General features: G+C 42.5%; 1 protein-coding gene and 1 pseudogene across 1 annotated transcript in view; one reads left to right on the forward strand and one right to left on the reverse strand.

The window, feature by feature from the left end:
• Positions 1 to 3,459: 3,459 nt before the first annotated feature.
• On the reverse strand, positions 3,460 to 4,335 carry LOC105729709 (heterogeneous nuclear ribonucleoproteins C1/C2-like; annotated as a pseudogene).
• A 2,219-nt stretch (positions 4,336 to 6,554) lies between these two features.
• ARCN1 (archain 1) overlaps positions 6,555 to 17,508 on the forward strand; it is a 31,087-nt gene continuing 20,133 nt past the window's right edge. Inside the window, exons 1-2 of the mRNA XM_012470386.3 lie at positions 6,555 to 6,700; positions 16,215 to 16,478. Of these exons, the coding sequence (XP_012325809.1) occupies positions 6,698 to 6,700; positions 16,215 to 16,478 (267 nt within the window). The 5' untranslated portion in view covers positions 6,555 to 6,697. The remainder of the gene's footprint in view (positions 6,701 to 16,214; positions 16,479 to 17,508) is intronic.

The following is a 17,508-nucleotide window of genomic DNA, read 5'->3' on the forward strand; positions in this document are numbered from 1 at the left end:
CTAGCACTTTGGGAGGCTGAGGTGGGTGGATCACCTGAGGTCAGGAGTTCAAGACCAGCCTGGCCATGATGGTGAAACCCCATCTTTAAAAAATAAATAAATAAATAAAAAGAATCAGCATCAATTGGTCTTTGCTAAGCTTTTGAGATCCAAACTGGAAGCCCTGGAAGGTGCCACAATAAGGTAATAATTTCTAACAGGGTTTTTACTTTTCTAAAAAAATAAGAACTTGTTCCATCTTTCTTAAAATATGTCTGCTTTTTGTAACAAAAATTAAAATTGGGCCGGGCGCAGTGGCTCATGCCTGTAATCCCAGCACTTTCAGAGGCTGAGGTGGGTGGATCACCTGAGGCCTAGAGTTCGAAACCAGCCTGGCCAATATGGTGAAACCCCCGTCTCTACTAAAAATACAAAAATTAGTTAGGCATGATGGTGGGTGCCTGTAATCCCAGCTACTTAGGAGGCTGAGGCAGGAAAATCGCTTGAACCCTGGAGGCGGAGGTTGCAGTGAGCCAAGATCGGTCATTGCACTCCAGCCTGGGGGATCATCTTAAAAAAAAAAAAATTAGTCACGTGTGGTGGTGCATGCCTGTAATCCTAGCTACACAGGACACTGAGACAGGAGAATTCCTTGAATCTGGGAGGGAGAGGTTGCAGTGAGATGAGGTGGTGCAGCTACACTCCAGCATGGGTGACAGAGTGAGCCTCTTTCTCAAAATAAAGAGTAAATTTATCCCATAAATGTGTACAATTATCTTTTTTAAGACATTTCATCATCCCCTAAAGAAACCTTGTACCTATTGTCAGTCATTCTTTTTTTTTTTTTTTTTTTTTCAGACAGGGTCTTACTCTGTCGCCCAGGCTGAAATACAGTCACGAGACCTCAAGCTTACTGCAATCTCTGCCTCCCTGGTTCAAGTGATTCTCAAGCCGAGTAGCTGGGACTGCAGGCATGGGCCACCACACCTGACTAATTTTTGTATTTTCAGTAGAGATGGAGTTTCACTATGTTGGCCAGCCTGGTCTCGAATTTCTGACCTCAAGTGATCCCCATGCCTTGGGTTCCCAAAGTGCTGAGATTACAGGCATGAGCCACAGAGCCCAGCCAATGTATGCAATTATTATGTCAATTTAAAAATTTAAAAATATTGGCTGGGCTCAGTGGCTCATTCCTGCTCAGAACTTTGGGGGGACAAGGTGAAAGGATTGCTTGAGGTCAGGAGTTTCAGACCAGCCTGGGCAACATAGCAAGACCCCATCTCTTTTAAAAAAAAATTTTTTATGGGCTGGGCGCGGTGGCTCAAGCCTGTAATCCCAGCACTTTTGGAGGCCGAGGCAGGAGGATCACGAGGTCAAGAGATCAAGACCATGGTGAGACCCCGTCTCTACTAAAAAATACAAAAATTAGCTGGGCGTGGTGGTGCGCACCTGTGGTCCCAGCTACTTGGGAGGCTGAGGCAGGAGAATTGCTTGAACCAGGGAAGTGGAGGTTGCAGTGAGCCAAGATCGTGCCACTGCACTCCAGCCTGGTGCCTGGCAACAGAGCGAGACTCTGTCTCAAAAATATATATATATATTTTAATGACAAAAACTTTAAACTATAGTTTGACATATATACTTCCAGACATGTAAAGTTTAAAAATATTTGAGCTTTCTAAAGGTTTCTATTAGTAGGCCATTAGAGATAGAATTTAATTGAAATGGGTAGAAGGGAGAAGTCTATAATGCAGTGCTTAAGGGCATAGTCCAAAGTTGAGCAGCCTTTGAATCCTTGCTTATCTAGTTTTTAGCCATGAGGCCTGTGGTGGGATAGTTTTCTTCTCTGTACCTTGATTTCCTTGTGTTTCCTCTGTTTCCTTGATTTCCTTGTGATGCCTTGTGTAAAATGGAGAAAATAAAGGTACCTATCTCAGAAGATTCTTGTGAGGATGAAATGAGATAATCTGGGTCAAGTTAGAGTAATGCCTGGTACACTGTAAGTGTTCAATAAATGTTAAGGAACACACAGGAGATACAGAGGCAGTGTGTTTTAATGGAAAAAGCTGACTTTGTCTTTTCATTTGTTTGTTTTGAGACCAAGCCTTACTCTGTTACCCAGGTTGGAGTGCAGTGGCGTCATCTCAGCTCGCTGCAACCTCCACCTCCTGGGTTCAAGTGATTGAACCTCAGCCTCCCAGGTAGAGGTTCTCATGCCTCAGCCTCCCAGGTGGCTGGGAGTACAGGTGTGAGCCACCACACCCAGCTAATTTTTGTATTTTTAGTAGAGACGGGGTTTCACCATGTTGGCCAGGCTGGCCCACCTCAGCCTCCCAAAATGCTGAGATTACAGGCAAGAGACACCACACTCAGCCAGGAAAAAGCTGACTTTGAACTTGGCTCTACCACTTACTAGTTGTGTGAGTTTGGACAAATGCTTAACTTATTGATCCTCAGTGTCTTTATTCGGATTGTTGTAAAGGATTGGAAATAGCATGTGTAAAGTACCTGACACAAATTAAGCACTCAATGAAAAGTTGCTATCATGCTTAATTGTGGACATATAGGTTTAATATGGATGAGTACTGTTGGGCTGAGCTAAGGATGTGGGATAAAATGATATAAAGAAGAACTACTGAACCAGGTATACTCTGAAAAATCTGAAATTGGCATATGAGAAATAACATGAGACTCACAAGAACAGATTTTGAGTCCTGGTTTCATTATACACTGGTTTAGAAACTTTGGGCAAGTCACTTAAATGTTTCATCATTTTCTTTTTCTTTCTTTCTTTTTTTTTTTTTTTGATTTTTCTCCAAATTCCTGGTTTAATAAGGACTTGTTTATTTTGAAGAAAAAAGGTCCCAAACATCAGGCTGTTCACAAAAATAACCCACAGTATCAAATTTAGAAAACAAATCTTAAGACTATAACACTAATTATTTTTCTAGAGGATGCATTTGACATGCCAACTCTCATTCACAAAAATACATCGTTACATTTGTGTTGAACTGCCCCACACAGCACACTAATGTTGGGGCGTAACGCACATACTTCTAACTCAAAGCTGCTTTCAGGAGCTACTCAACTAAATGAGATTGCCTTTGCAGTTAGGGAAGCAACTACTGAACATATGTATGAATGAAAAGAACTGTACTCTCTTCATAACAAGAGATTATTTTGGAGACAGTTGATAAAAATCATACATCCTTTTTATTGTTAAGTCATAAAGAGGTATCAAAATTAAAAGCAAAAATTACAGGGTAAGACTTAACAAAACTACTAGGAGCGTCAAAGGAAGTGAAAATGGGACTAGGCGCAGGGCAATGTGAATTAATGAACACGGGAGGGGCAATGAACACTGGGAGAACAGTGAGCATGTGCTGAAGATACTAGGGGAGAAGAGCTGGTCAAAAATTTGATCTTAGACAAGTGCCTAGGTAAAGAAATAATGGGATAAGATTTCTAAACCCCACTAAGTGCTTAAGAGTCATCCTTGCCATTGGCACTGTCTCTGTCATCCTCTCCTTCCTTAGCCTCTTTTTCATCATCCTTGATCAACTCCAGCTGGCCATCCCCCCGATCTTCATTATCATCATCATCCAGTAGGTCCCCCTCCTCAGCAGAGTCATCTGCACCCCCCTCAGACTCCATCTTCACACTAGACTCATCTTTCTTCACGGAGCTGCTGCTCTGCTCCTCTTCTGACTTATCATTCTTCATCTCTATTGCTTATTTGCTCTATTCCTTTTCAGTTTTTTCCATGTTTTCCAGGAGAGAATCCACTTTTTGTTTTATCTGTGTCAGTTCCTTCTTAATGGCCTGAAGGTCACCTCCTTTCAACTTTCCAGACATGGAAGATCCCCGCTGTCCACTCTTAGAATTGAAGCCACTTTTGCCCCTTTGTGAGGTGTTTCCTGATACACGCTGACGTTTCGAGGGCACTGCAGCCCAAGCAATAGGAGGAGGAGGAGGTACACGTGCTGGGTAACTCTAAATCCTATCATAATAATCCCGTTGAAAGTCACAGTCCAAGTCAAAAGAGGAGCCGTACATCTCCGCTGCAGATCGTTTCACACCTGCTTTTCCTCGGTTCACTTTTGGCTCTGCAGCCAGGTTAATATCTAAAACCTGGCCAGCAATCATTCTGCCATCCTCTCCTGCTACAGCAGCCCGGGCATTTCTCTCATTAACATATTGAACGAAGGCAAAGCCCTTATGAACAGAGCAGCCCACAATTTTGCCATACTTCGAAAAGATGGCCTCCACATCAGATTTCTTGACCACGAGAGTGTTGAGGTTCATGGAGCGAGGATCTGTCTTGTTGGTAACGTTGCTGGCCATTGTGTTTGATGATAAAGTTTCTCACAAAGCTGAAAACAGGAGGGAGGAGGGAGAAGAGATTTGATTCTGAGTCTCCTACTCCCAGGTTCTAAGTGCAGAAGCTGACTGCTGCTGGAGGTCAGCAACGCGGACACAACCATTCAGTCTTCATCTCTTCACAAAATCCATCATTTTCTTCATATTCAAAATAGACATAAGCACAACTGTCCTGCTTCCTGTGCATATATTTTTTTAAAGATATAATTTAGCCCAGCTCGACGGCTCACGCCTGTAATCCCAGCACTTTGGGAGGCAGAGGCGGGCGGATCAAGAGGTCAGGAGTTTGAGACTAGCCTGGGCAACATGGTGAAACCCTATCTCTACTAAAAGTACAAAAATTAGCCAGGCCTGGTGGCAGGTGCCTGTAATCCCAGCTACTCAGGAAGCGGAGGCAGGAGAATGCTTGATACCAGAAGGCGGAGTTTGCAGTGAGCCAACATCCCACCACTGCACTCCAGCCTGGGCAAAAAAGAGCAAAACTCCATTTCAAACCAAAAAAAGATATAACTTACAAATCATAAAAATTCACCCTTTAAAAGTATACAATCTAGTGGTTTTTAGTATATTCGCCTATATCTAATTCCAGATAGATTTTTTTTTTTTTAAGAGTCTAGGTCTCACTATTTTGCACAGACTGACCTTTAACTCTTGGCTCAAGTCATCCTCCCAACTCAGCCTCCCAAGTAGCTGGGATCCAAGGATCACGGCTTAATTCCAGAATGTTTTAATTATTCCAGAAATAAATATCACCCTAATTATTCCCTATTCCTCTCCTATTCCTATTCCTCTCCTTCCCTATTCCTATTCCTCTCCTTCCTGAGCCCCTGGAAACCACTAAGCTACATTCTGTCTCTATGGATTTTCCTCTATTCTGGATCTTTCATATTAATGGAATCATATATGAGTGCCCCATTGTATCTGTCATTCCCTATTCCTCTCCTTCCTGAGCCCCTGGAAACCACTAAGCTACATTCTGTCTCTATGGATTTTCCTCTTTTCTGGATCTTTCATATTAATGGAATCATATATGAGTGCCCCATTGTATCTGTCTTTTTTCACATAATATTTTCAAAGTTCATCCGTATTGTAGCATATCAGTACTTTATTCCTTTTTATGACTAAATAATATTCCATTGCATATATATGCCACATCTACTGATGAATGGATTTATTTAGATTGTCTCCACTTTTTGGCTACTATGAATAATGCTGCTATGAACATTAGAGTACACATTTCCGTGTTGACATGTATTTTCAGTTCTCTTGGGTGTGTACCTATGAGTTGAATTGCTCAGTCGTATGGTAATTTTGTTTAACTTTTTTAGGAACTGCCAAACTCTTTTCCAATGTGGCTGCACTATTTTACATTCATCCTCACCCAACAATTATTATTATAGCCATGCTAGTGGGTGTGAAGTTGTATCTCACCATGGGTTTGATTTCCAGTTCCCTAAGGATATTAAACATTTCTTAATGTGCATATTAGCCATTTATTATCTTCTTTGGACACATATCTATTCAAATCTTTTGTCCATTTTAATTTTTTGTTTTTTACTCTCTCCATTTTTAGATTAGAGTACTGTAAATACAGTATATCTTTTTGCTGCTGAGTTACAAGAGTTCTTAGGCCGGGTGCGGTGGCTTATGCCTGTAATCCCAGCCCTTTGGGAGGCCAAGGTGGGTGAATCACTTGAGGTCAGGAGTTCAAGACTAACCTGGCCAACATGGTGAAACTCCGTCTCTGCTAAAAGTACAAGAAACAGCCCAGCGTGGTGGTGCATGCCTGTAATGCCAGCTACTCGGGAGGCTGAGGCAGGAGAATCGCTTGAACCTAGGAAGTGGAGGTTGCAGTGAGCCGAGATTGCGCCATTGCACTCCAGCCTGGGCGACAGACTCCATCTCAAAAAAAAACCCAAAAAAACCCAGTTATTTATATATTCCGGATACTAGTCCCTTATTTAATGTATATTAAATAATAGTGGCTCTGCCAGCGGCTTGATAAACTGTAAGATGTGACGCAAAATAAATGAAGGAGATGACAGTGAAAGGGCAGAGATATGAAGTTCCACAGCTGGAGGGTGAACGCCCCCTACACCTCCTGGGCACATTCGTTACCCTCAATTTTCCCGAGTCCACGGGCCCCGCCCCCCGCACTTTGACCCGCGCCGCTTCCGGTTGGAGACGTGGCTCAGGGCCGCCATCTTGGTAAGAAGCGAAGCGGCAGCGGCTCCTGTCAGGGGGGCAGCAGGTCCAGAGTGGCCGGTGCTCCCCTTCACCAGACCCTACCCCTATCCCCAGTGAAGCCGGAGCGCGGGCGCGCCCCACCACCTCCCTCACCATGGTAAGATCCGAGCCAGGACCCGAACTCCCGGGGCCGAGCCTCACTCTCGTCTCTCCTTGTCGGCGGGCCTGGTGCCGGTGCCGGAGGGGCCCCGCCCTGAGGATCTAGGGCCGGTTGCTTTGCTCGGGGCTCGGGAAGCAGTGTGGCCTCCTGTGCCCGGTCTCCTGGGGATCTGACGGAGCTGACTCCAGTCCATCTGTCGTCGTGCCCGCTTGCCCGCCACCCCCAACCAGCTGGACTCCCTTGTCTACTGGGACCTGTCCCTGAGACGGCCCGGCATTTTTGCTTTGGGAGAACTTTGTGGTGGTGGTGCGGGTCCCAGGCTGCGGACCTCGGAACTGATGCTGTCCTGCCGGTTTCCTAACGCTTAGGCTCAGCGGGCTGGGCCAGTCTCCGGAGGTTCTGGTCCTTCTGTTAATCAGCTGGTCTCCCACCCCCAGTGTTTGCTAGGCCATTGATACTCGAAATTCAAGTTCACTGATCTCCAGAAATTTTTCTTTTGTTTGTTCAGAAGGGGGAAATGGAGACATAGAGCGGATAAGAGTAACTTCTAACACTAATTTGTAGGACCCAAGTGTCCCTGAAACCTTCCACTACTTCCGTAGCACTCAATGTGTCCATTTGTTAGTGTGACTGAGGGTACATTGTGTAGCGCACTGGGAAAATATTAGCAGGTTCCAGAGAACACACGGTTTGCCTTCAAGGAACCTATTGTTCAGGTGAAGTAAAATGTGTATGTCGCATGTCGTAGTAGATGTCTCACCGGAGGAGAAGAGGGGTGGGTTATCCTTTAGACCAGTTACTTGCCTTCATATGCGTTATCTTTGTATATTCTTTTGTAAGAATGGGAAAGGTTAATGTGGTTGAGGATGAAGGAAATCAGAACTGCTGACATCACGTAATCTTGCTTTATCACTGTGATTTGTGGATATTCATAAAGTAGTAGACATTCTTTGGTTTCAAAAAGGCTATTAGTTTATTTTTCAGTGCACCTTATGCCCTTTAATCTTTTGAAGGATATTCTGTTCTGTTCTTTTTTATTCTTTTGTCAGTAGATAACTTGATTTAAAACATCGTCCAGTGTACCTGAGAGATAACAGGTGCCAGTCTTACTAAGTTCTACAGACAACCCTTTAGATGAGAACTTGGATAATGGGGGGAATTCATGCTTGGGCTTTAAGCTACTGAGCAGCTTTTCTCAGACTCAGGTATATAAATTACATCAAGCAGGTTTGCCTCCTAAAATTTTTGTGTTGGACATAAAATTTCCAAAAACTTGTATTTTCAGTTTCTCTAGGAGGTTCTGTACTTGATTAGTGATTAATAAACTGAGTTTATTAGTGATAAACTCAGTTTCTGTTTATACCCTGCAAGTAATAGTAGTGCATTTTAGAGCATATTATTATTTTAATAGTAAAATTAAGGTCTTGTATTATATAAACCAAATTTAGATAATCTTTATAAAAATCTTCGTTGTTAAAAGGTTCTTGGAACTTAGTATTTTTTTTTTTAAGAAGAGATGGGATTTCACCATGTTGGTCAGGCTGGTCTCGAACTCCTGACCTCATGATTCACCCGCCTCAGCCTCCCAAAGTGCTGGGATTACAGGCGTGAGCCACCGTGCCCAGCTTTGAACTTAGTATTTTTAATTTATTGCTAACTGAGGGATGGTAAAGCCCTAGGTGATACATATAAAATATAACTTTGCATGCTATTTTGACATGAGTACATATACATACAGTTGTGTCACATATTGCTGAATTATTTGGGCCTTAGCATGATCCAGATACCCACAGATTTGTGTACTCTGGAGAGCAGTTTATCTCAGTACATTCTGCTCTATAGAGTCTTAAGACATTGGTATTATTTTTGTGTAATGTTTTTGCGTCCTGCTCCTTTACAGACAGATCCCTGGACGGTAGAAATGTCCAGATAGGGTGAAATTTTGATCTAAAAGTTGTATCAAAACTTCTAGCAGTTTATTTTAGCTCAGCATTTCATTATGAAATTTTCAAACATCTGGAAAAGTTGAAAGAACTTTGTAGTGAATACCCATACAACCACCAGCTAGATTATGTAACTAACGTTTCACTATATATATGTATTTTATATATATATATATATTTTTTTTCTTTTTTTTGAGACAGAGTCTCACTCTGTCATCAGGCGCCAGGCTAGAGTGCAGTGGCGTGATCTGGGCTCACTGCAACCTCCGCCTCCCGGGTTCAAGCAATTCTCCTGCCTTAGCCTCCCAAGTAGCTGGGCCTACAGGCACGCACCACCACGCCCAGCTAATTTTTGTATTTTAGTAGAGATGGGGTTTCACCATGTTGGCGAAACCAAGGATGGTCTCCATCTCTCGACCTTGTGATCCACCTGCCTCAGCCTCCCAGAGTTCTGGGATTACAGGCGTGAGCCACCGCGCCTGGCCTCGTTTCACTATATTTTTATTATGCATCTCATCATCCATCCATCCCTCTCTCCATTAAAAAAAATGCATGAAAAAGTAAGTTGCAGATATCAGTACATTAACATTGATTTTTAAAAAAGAAATTCCCTTTAGCTTTAGTTATTGAAGTTCAGAATGCCTTATACTGCAAAATTCCAGTAGATAAATAAGTGAACAAATGCAAAAACAAATGCCTTTTCATGACTTCATCATAAAATAAAGTACAAAGAAAGACATCTTTTGATTTATTTTTTTTTAAGAGACAGAGTCTCACTATGTTGCCCAGACTGGAGGGCAGTGGCTATTCACAGGAGCTATCATAGTGCACTGTGGCCTGGAACGCCTAGCCTCAAGCAGTCCTCCCACCTCCATCTCCAAAGTAGTTGGGACTGTAGGCGGGCGGGCCTTGATTTGATCTTTTTCTTGTATTCTGCAAATTGATGAGAACATGTTCTGATTTTTTTTTTTTTTTTTTTTGATTTTTAGAGACGGGGTCTTGCTCTGTCACCTAGGCTGGAGTGCAGTGGCATGGACATGGCTCATTCTACCTCAACTTCCTGGGTTTGAGCAGTTCTCCTGCCTCAGCCCCGCAAGTAGCTGAGACTACAGGTGTGTGTCACCACACCCAACTAATTTTTGTATTTTTTGTAGAGATGGAGTTTTGCCATGTTGCCCAGGCTGTTCTCAAACACCTGAGCTCTGGCAACCCACATGCCTCAACCTTCCAAAGTCCTGAGATTACAGGTGTGAGCCATTGTGCCCGGCCATGTTTTAACTTTCTTAACGTTTGTCAGGTATCATTATAGTCAGTTCTTTTTCTTACTTTACATTTGGATAAACTTCATATTAAGCCTCATAATAGCACCTCCATCTGTAAAATCTTTGCTTATCTGTAAAATTTTGTTCTTTTTGTCTATTCCCAAGAATAGACAGAGGTCTTGGAACTTAGTATTTTTAATTCATTGATAACTGAGGGATGGTAAAACCCTAGGTGAAATATATAAAATTTAACTTTGTGTGCTATTTTGACATGTGTACATATACATACAGCTGTGTCACATATTTCTTAATTATTTGGGACTTAGCATGATCCAGATACCCACAGAGGTATATTCTTGGGAACTACAAAAAGACTAGTGGTCACTGGCCAGGCATGGTGGCTCATGCCTGTTATCCCAGCACTTTGGGAGGCTGAGGCAGGCTGATCACGAGGTCAGGAATTCAAGACCACCCTGGCCAATATGGTGAAACCCTGTCTGTACTAAAAATACAAAAATTAGCTGGGCATGGTGGTGTGAACCTGTAGTCCCAGCTACTCAGGGGACTGAGGCTGGAGAGTTGCTTGAACCCAGGAAGCCAAAGTTGTTGCAGTGAACCCAAATCAGGCCACTGCACTCCAGACTGAGTGACAGAGCGAGATTTCATCTAAAAAAAAAAAAAGACTAGTAGTCACATTAAATAGACAGAGGTCTATTCTTGGGAAATACAAAAAGACTAGTGGTCACATTAAATATAAATGATTACAGTAAGTTTAATTCCCAAAAGTCATTAGTTATAAGAAAGCTAGATTTGGGTTTGTGTGGTTAATCTACACGTGATGCAGGAGAAACTGAAATCCTACATAGCAATAACAGGTCCCAATTAGGGGTTTATTATTGCTTAGTTTTCCTTTTCTCTTTCTTTCTTTTTTTCTTTCTTTTTTTTTTGAGATGGAGTCTCGCTCTGTTGCCAGGCTGGAGTGCAGTGGCACGATCGATCTCAGCTTACTGCAACCTCTGCCTCCCAGGTTCAAGCAATTCTTCTGCTTCAGCCTCCCGAGTAACTGGGACTACAGGTGTGCACCACCACGCCCATCTAATTTTTGTATTTTTAATAGAGACGGCATTTCACCATGTTTGCCAGGATGGTCTCAATCTCTTGACCTCATGATCCCCCCACCTCAGCCTCCCAAAGTGCTGGGATTACAGGTGTGAGCCACCGCACCCAGCCCCTTTTTTTCATATGTGATACAGCAGCAGCACAGCTATTTTATTCTGTTGTATTCTTTTTTTTTTTTTTTGAGACAGAGTCTTGCTCTGTCACCCAGGCTGGAGTGCAGTGGCGCTATCTTGGCTCCCTGCAACCTCCGCTGGGTTTAAGTGATTCTCCTGCCTCAGTCTCCTGAGTAGCTGGGGTTATAGTTATGTGCCACCACGCCCGGCTAATTTTTGTATTTTTAGTAGAGATGTGGTTTCACCTTGTTGGCCAGGCTGATCTCGAACTCCTGACCTCAAGTGATCCTCCCACCTTGGCCTCCCAAAGTGCTGGGATTACAGATGTGAGCCACTGTGCCTGGCCCTGTGTTCTTTATGTATCTTTTTAAATGTGTTTTGAGGGGACAGCAAAGAATGAAAACGATTCTGTTGAATTTCCATTATTTGCCGTCTATTTAAGTCTTCATATGTAGTTCACTGTAGAAGCTGGTAATGTGCGTGTATGTGTTTTAATTCTCTACAACCTTTTGTTTTAGAACAGAAATGTGATGGACTTGAAACCCTCACTGAGTAACTTACTTTTCAAGTTTTAGGTTTTGTATGTGGTCTACATTTTATTGTAATCTTCCATCTGATTTTATCTATAATTGCTTCATGTAAATAGAAAAGATAGAACAGTAATCCTCCCTGGCAGTTGTAGAAACTAGGCTTAATATGACCATGAATCTCGTGTGTGTGTATAAAATATTACAATGAATTACAAAGAAGGTGACTGTAATTCTGGAATTGAGGAATCCTGAAGCATTTAGAGGTTCAAGAAAGAACTAGACTTTTTTTTTAGGGAGTTGTGCATATTTATGCTGAATTATTATACCACCTGTTATTCTTGTACCTCTCTTGCACACACAATTTGCTATGGTTAGACAATTTGCCTTCTAGCAGCTTAATTTTTAAAAAATTATTTATTATACTTTAAGTTCATGTGCAGATCGTGCAGGCAGCTTAATATTACTATAAAATATTGTTCCAGAGTGGAACAATATTTCCACTGGAGCAATGAGTGTAAAATGGAAGTATTGTACATTTTCGGCCACTGTAGCTTGTTTTTTCTGTCACTGTAATTTTCAAATGCTTAGACTTATAGAACCTTAAAGACACAGAGCACTTTGGATTTCACATAAACTAACCTCCTACTTTAGGGATATTTCAATAATCAATTAAGTGACTTATCCAAGGTCACATAATTAGTGGCAGAGACAGAACAGAAACCTAATTCTCCAGGTTTTTTTTTTTTTTTTACTTGAGACACTTAACAATTCCTGTCGTTAAGTCTGTGTAGGAAAGAGTTGTTATTTAGTTTGAAGATAATGTATTCAAGCCATGTAAGAATTATGAAGAGAAAAGTTGTTTGACAAAGCTCAACTTAATGGGGGAATTTTTTTTAACAGTCCTGGAGAGAGTATCTAATTTATGGGACCTCAGTTTTCACATCTGTAAGACAATCAAGGGCTCTTGCAAATTCCTTTTAAATCTGAATTTTTTTTTCCCAAAAATGTTAAAAAAACAAACAACAACTTTGTAGAGAACCATATTTATTAATTCTTCCTCAAAGAAAATCAGCTCAAAATTCAATAGGGAAAATTGTTAACTTACTTTTTAGTATATGCTGTATTTTAATAATTGTTAAACCAGTAAACATTGGTGTGAAGAAGTTTATTATTTCCAAGACTTTAAGGAGAAAAATGTTAATTTGTGATAAGATAAATTTATCATGTTTAGAGGTGACCATACCTTCTAGCCATGTTAGTAGCTGACACAGAGAGCCCTGTGTCAACTGCCTGGAACCTGTGATTTGTGGTGTCCTGGGTGTTTTGAGATTTATGCTGTACTTAGTATGGGGAACTTTGGTCCTACTTTGGAAGCCTTGTTTTGTTTGTATCTGGATAATGAAATGTGTCAAAGAGAGACCTGTGATTTTACTCCACTGCTTTCTCTACTGCTTTCTTCATCTTGACATACTGAAATCCTGGAATTCTGTGGTGGTTCATGCCTGTAATCCCAGCACTTGGGAAGGCTGAGGTGGGCAGATCACTTGAGGTCAGGAGTTTGAGAGCAGCCTGGGCAACATGCCACAACTCTGTCTCTACAGAAAAGTGCAAAAATTAGCCAGGCATAGTAGCATGTGCCTGTAGTCTCAGATGCCTGGGAGGCTGAGGTGGGAGAATCACTTGAGCCCAGAAGGTTGAGGCTGCAGTGACTTGAGATCACGCCACTGCACTACAGCTTGGGCAACAGAGCCAGACTCTGTCTCAGAACAAATCCTGGAATTCATCAAAGCATTATTTAAATGCTGTTTCTTCTTCTTCTTCTTTTTTTTTTTTTTTTTGAGACGGAGTTTCGCTCTTGTTACCCAGGCTGGAGTGCAATGGCGTGCAATCTCGGCTCACTGCAACCTCCGCCTCCTGGGTTCAGGCAATTCTCCTGCCTCAGCCTCCTGAGTAGCTGGGATTACAGGCACGCGCCACCATGCTCAGCTAATTTTTTGTATTTTTAGTAGAGACGAGGTTTCACCATGTTGACCAGGATGGTCTCGATCTCTTGACCTCGTGATCCACCCACCTCGGCCTCCCAAAGTGCTGGGATTACAGGCGTGAGCCACCGCGCCTGGCCCCCCCCTTTTTTTTTTTTGAGACAGAGTCTCACTCTATAACCCAGGCTGGAGTGCTGTGGTGCGATCTCAGCTCACTGCAACCTCCGCCTCCCAGGTTCAAGCAATCCTCACACCTCAGCCTCTCCACAGGCACACACCACCACGCTCTGCTAACTCCTGACTTCACGTGATCCGCCCACCTCGGCCTCCCAAAGTGCTGGGATTATAGGCATGAGCCACTGCGCCCAGGCCTAGCCCAGTTTTTTTTTAAAAAAAAAAAAACTTTTTAGGGCTGGGCGCAGTGGCTCATGCCTATAATCCCAGCACTTTGGGAGGCCGAGGTGGGCGGATCACCGGAGATTGGGAGTTCAAGACCAGCCTGACTAACATGGTAAAACCCTGTCTCTACTAAAAATACAAAGAAAGCCCAGTGTGGTGGCTCGTGCCTATAATCCTAGCACTTTGGGAGACTGAGGCGGGTGGATTACTGGAGGTCAGGAGTTCAAGACCAGCCTGGCCAACATGGTGAAACCCCATCTCTATTAAATATACAAAATTAGCTGGGTGTTATGTTGTGCACCTGTTATCCCAGCTACTCAGGAGGCTGAGGCAGGTTCACTTGAACACTGGAGACAGAGGTTGCAGTGAGCCGAGATCGCACATTGCATTCCAGCCTCGGCAAAAATTGCAAAACTCTGTCTCAAAAAAAATAAAAATACAAAAAAAATTAGCCAGGCATGGTGGCAGGTGCCTGTAGTTCCAGCTACTCGGGACCCCTTGCTGTTTGGAAATAAGCATGATAGTAATTGTCTTTCACATACTCTAATTACCTATTTTTAGTGGACAAGGAAGTTATGTTCTCCTATACTATGAAACTATTAACATATTGAAACTATAAGAATATTTATTTGAATTGACTAACTTGTTTTTCTTCAAGCTGTTAACCTCAGAGGGCAGCGTTCTATAAAGCTGAGAAGCCTGACCAGTAGGATTTTGATATTTCAGAGGTTATATCCTAGCATTGAGGCTTCCTAAGTGTTTTAATAGTCTTTGTTACTTGTGCTTGTGAATGAGCTTTTGGGTTCCTGCACTGAAGAGACTGGACTTAATTTTCTTACTCCCCTGCTCATGCCATTTGAGGTCTCCACTTCTTCTTCTGGTGCTTTATTTGTTTTGTTTAGTGAAATGCCAAATGCTAAAATAGGGGGCTGTTAGGTCTGGATCATTACCTAGTATCAAAACCTATGTGAAACATTGAGCCATTTAGATTTTTGTTTTGCAGATTGTTTGGATATCTGAGAGTGAGGCAGTGTGAATGGGAAGGTTGGTCAAGGAGCAGAAGATAAATTTAGACTCAATAGATTGGGTTCATATTCTAGATAAAATAAGAAATGTAAGGGGGCTTTTTATATCTTTAATATTTTTAATCTTCCTGATCACACTTCAGTTTTGGCTTGGAAATATCTGGTTTTTTTAGAAAACATTTTAAGCTGTTCTTTATGGGTTTGCCAAAGCGAGAGCAACCCAGTTCTGAGTCACAGGAGACTCATTAATAACGTATGTGTGGTCTTGGAAAAAATCATTTCATTACAAAGTTTTTCTATAGGTTTGTTATTGAAAAACAGGAATAATAGCATTAGTTTCCTGTACTTTAGCTTTGTCTTATGAATTACATATTACAATGAAGAGAACAATGAAGTAAAAGTTTGAAAGTCAGCATTCTCTTTCTATTTTTTTTTGAGACAGTCTTGCTCTGTTGCCCAGGCTGGAGGGCAGTGGCTCTATCTCCTCCTCCTGGGTTCAAGTAATTTTTGTGCCTTAGCCTTCTGAGTAGCTGAGATTACAGGTGCATGCCACTGTGCCTGGCTAATTTTTGTACTTTTAGTAGAGATGGGGTTTTGCCATGTTGGCCAGGCTGGTCTTGAACGCCTGACCTCAAGTAATCCTCCTGCCTCGGCCTCCCAAAGTGCTGAATTTACAGGTATGACCCACTGTGCTTGTGAAAGTCAGTATTCTATTGCTAGTCATGTCAGCTAGGGTTGGTAGCTTATGCCTGTAATCCCAGCACTTTGGGAGGCCAAGCCAGAAGGATCACTTGAAAACCCAGGAGTTCAAGACCAGCCTGGGAAACACAGCGAGACACTGTCTATACTAAGTTTTTGTAAAATTAGCCAAGCTTGGGGGCATACACTTGCAGTGCTAGCTATAGTACTAGCTACTCAGGATTTCTTGAGCACAGCAGTTTGAGGTTGCAGTGAGCTATGAGCTTGCCATTGCACTCCGGCATGGGTGACAGAGTGAGACCCTGTCTTAAAAATAATAATACTAGTCATGCCACTAAATAAATATGTCATTCTATGGAACATCTCCTGAGAGGCGTTTGAGAAAACAGATGTGAAGAAATAATTAATGAATACTTATTTATGCATATGTTCCTGGCAGGTGCTGTTGGCTGCAGCGGTCTGCACAAAAGCAGGAAAGGCCATTGTTTCTCGCCAGTTTGTGGAAATGACCCGAACTCGGATTGAGGGCTTATTAGCAGCTTTTCCAAAGCTCATGAACACTGGAAAACAACATACGTTTGTTGAAACAGAGAGTGTAAGATATGTCTACCAGCCTATGGAGAAACTGTATATGGTACTGATCACTACCAAAAACAGCAACATTTTAGAAGATTTGGAGACCCTAAGGCTCTTCTCAAGAGTGGTAAGAGTACTGCTGTAATACTGGGTTCCACTTTTTGTTTTACATTTTGTGTGAAACTATTTTTTCCTCCAAAGCAGCTGATGCTTATTAGTTTGCAGGCTCCTACTTCCCACCCCAGCGACTTATGCTGCAGCTTCTTATTTATTCTGCAGACAGTTATTGGGTGTCCTCTTAGACTATAGGTATCCCAAAAGAATATGGGAACTGCTCTTTTATTTCCTAGTTCTTAAGCAGTTATTCTAATCTGCTTTTTGGGTTCTGACACTTGCTTGGCTGTGCTTTTTAGATAATGTTTTTTAGATAAGACTTACTGACATAGACACACACACACACACACACACACACACACTCTCTCTCTCTCTCTCTCTCTCTCTCTCTCTCTCTCTCTCTCACTCACTCACTCATTCTCTCTACTTTATGCCAAGGTCTTGCTTAAAATGAAGACCAAGGCGAGGTGTAGTAGCATGTGCCTGTAGTCCAAGCACTCAGGAGGTGAGGCAGAAGGATTGCTTGAGGCCAGGAGTTCAAGTGAATAGGCATTATACTTTAATGTGGGCAACACAGCAAGACCCTGATTCTTTTTTTTTTAAGATGGAGTCTCACTCTGTCGCCCAGGCTGAAGTGCAGTAGTGTGATCTTGGCTCATTGCAACCTCTGCCTCCCAGGTTCAAGTGATTCTTTGGCCTCAGCCTCCCATGTAGCTGGGATTACAGACCCTGATTCTTACAGCCGGGCACGGTGGCTCATGCCTGTAATCCCAGCACTTTGGGAGGCCAAGATAAGTGGATCACCTGTGGTCAGGAGTTTGAGACCAGCCTGGCCAATATGGTGAAACCCCATCTCTACTAAAAATACAAAAATTAGCTGGGCGTGGTGACGCACACCTGTAGCCTCAGCTACTCTGGAGGCTGAGATTACAGTGAGCTGAGATGGCACCACTGTACTCCAGCCTGGGCAATAGAGTGAGACTCTACCTCAAAAAAATAAATAGCCGAGTGTGGTGGCTCACACCTGTAAGCCCAGAACTTGG

The sequence above is a fragment of the Aotus nancymaae genome, unplaced genomic scaffold (genome assembly GCF_030222135.1).
Source record: "Aotus nancymaae isolate 86718 unplaced genomic scaffold, 86718_ANA_hifiasm-v0.15.2.pri h1tg000012l, whole genome shotgun sequence".
NCBI lineage: Eukaryota > Metazoa > Chordata > Mammalia > Primates > Aotidae > Aotus > Aotus nancymaae.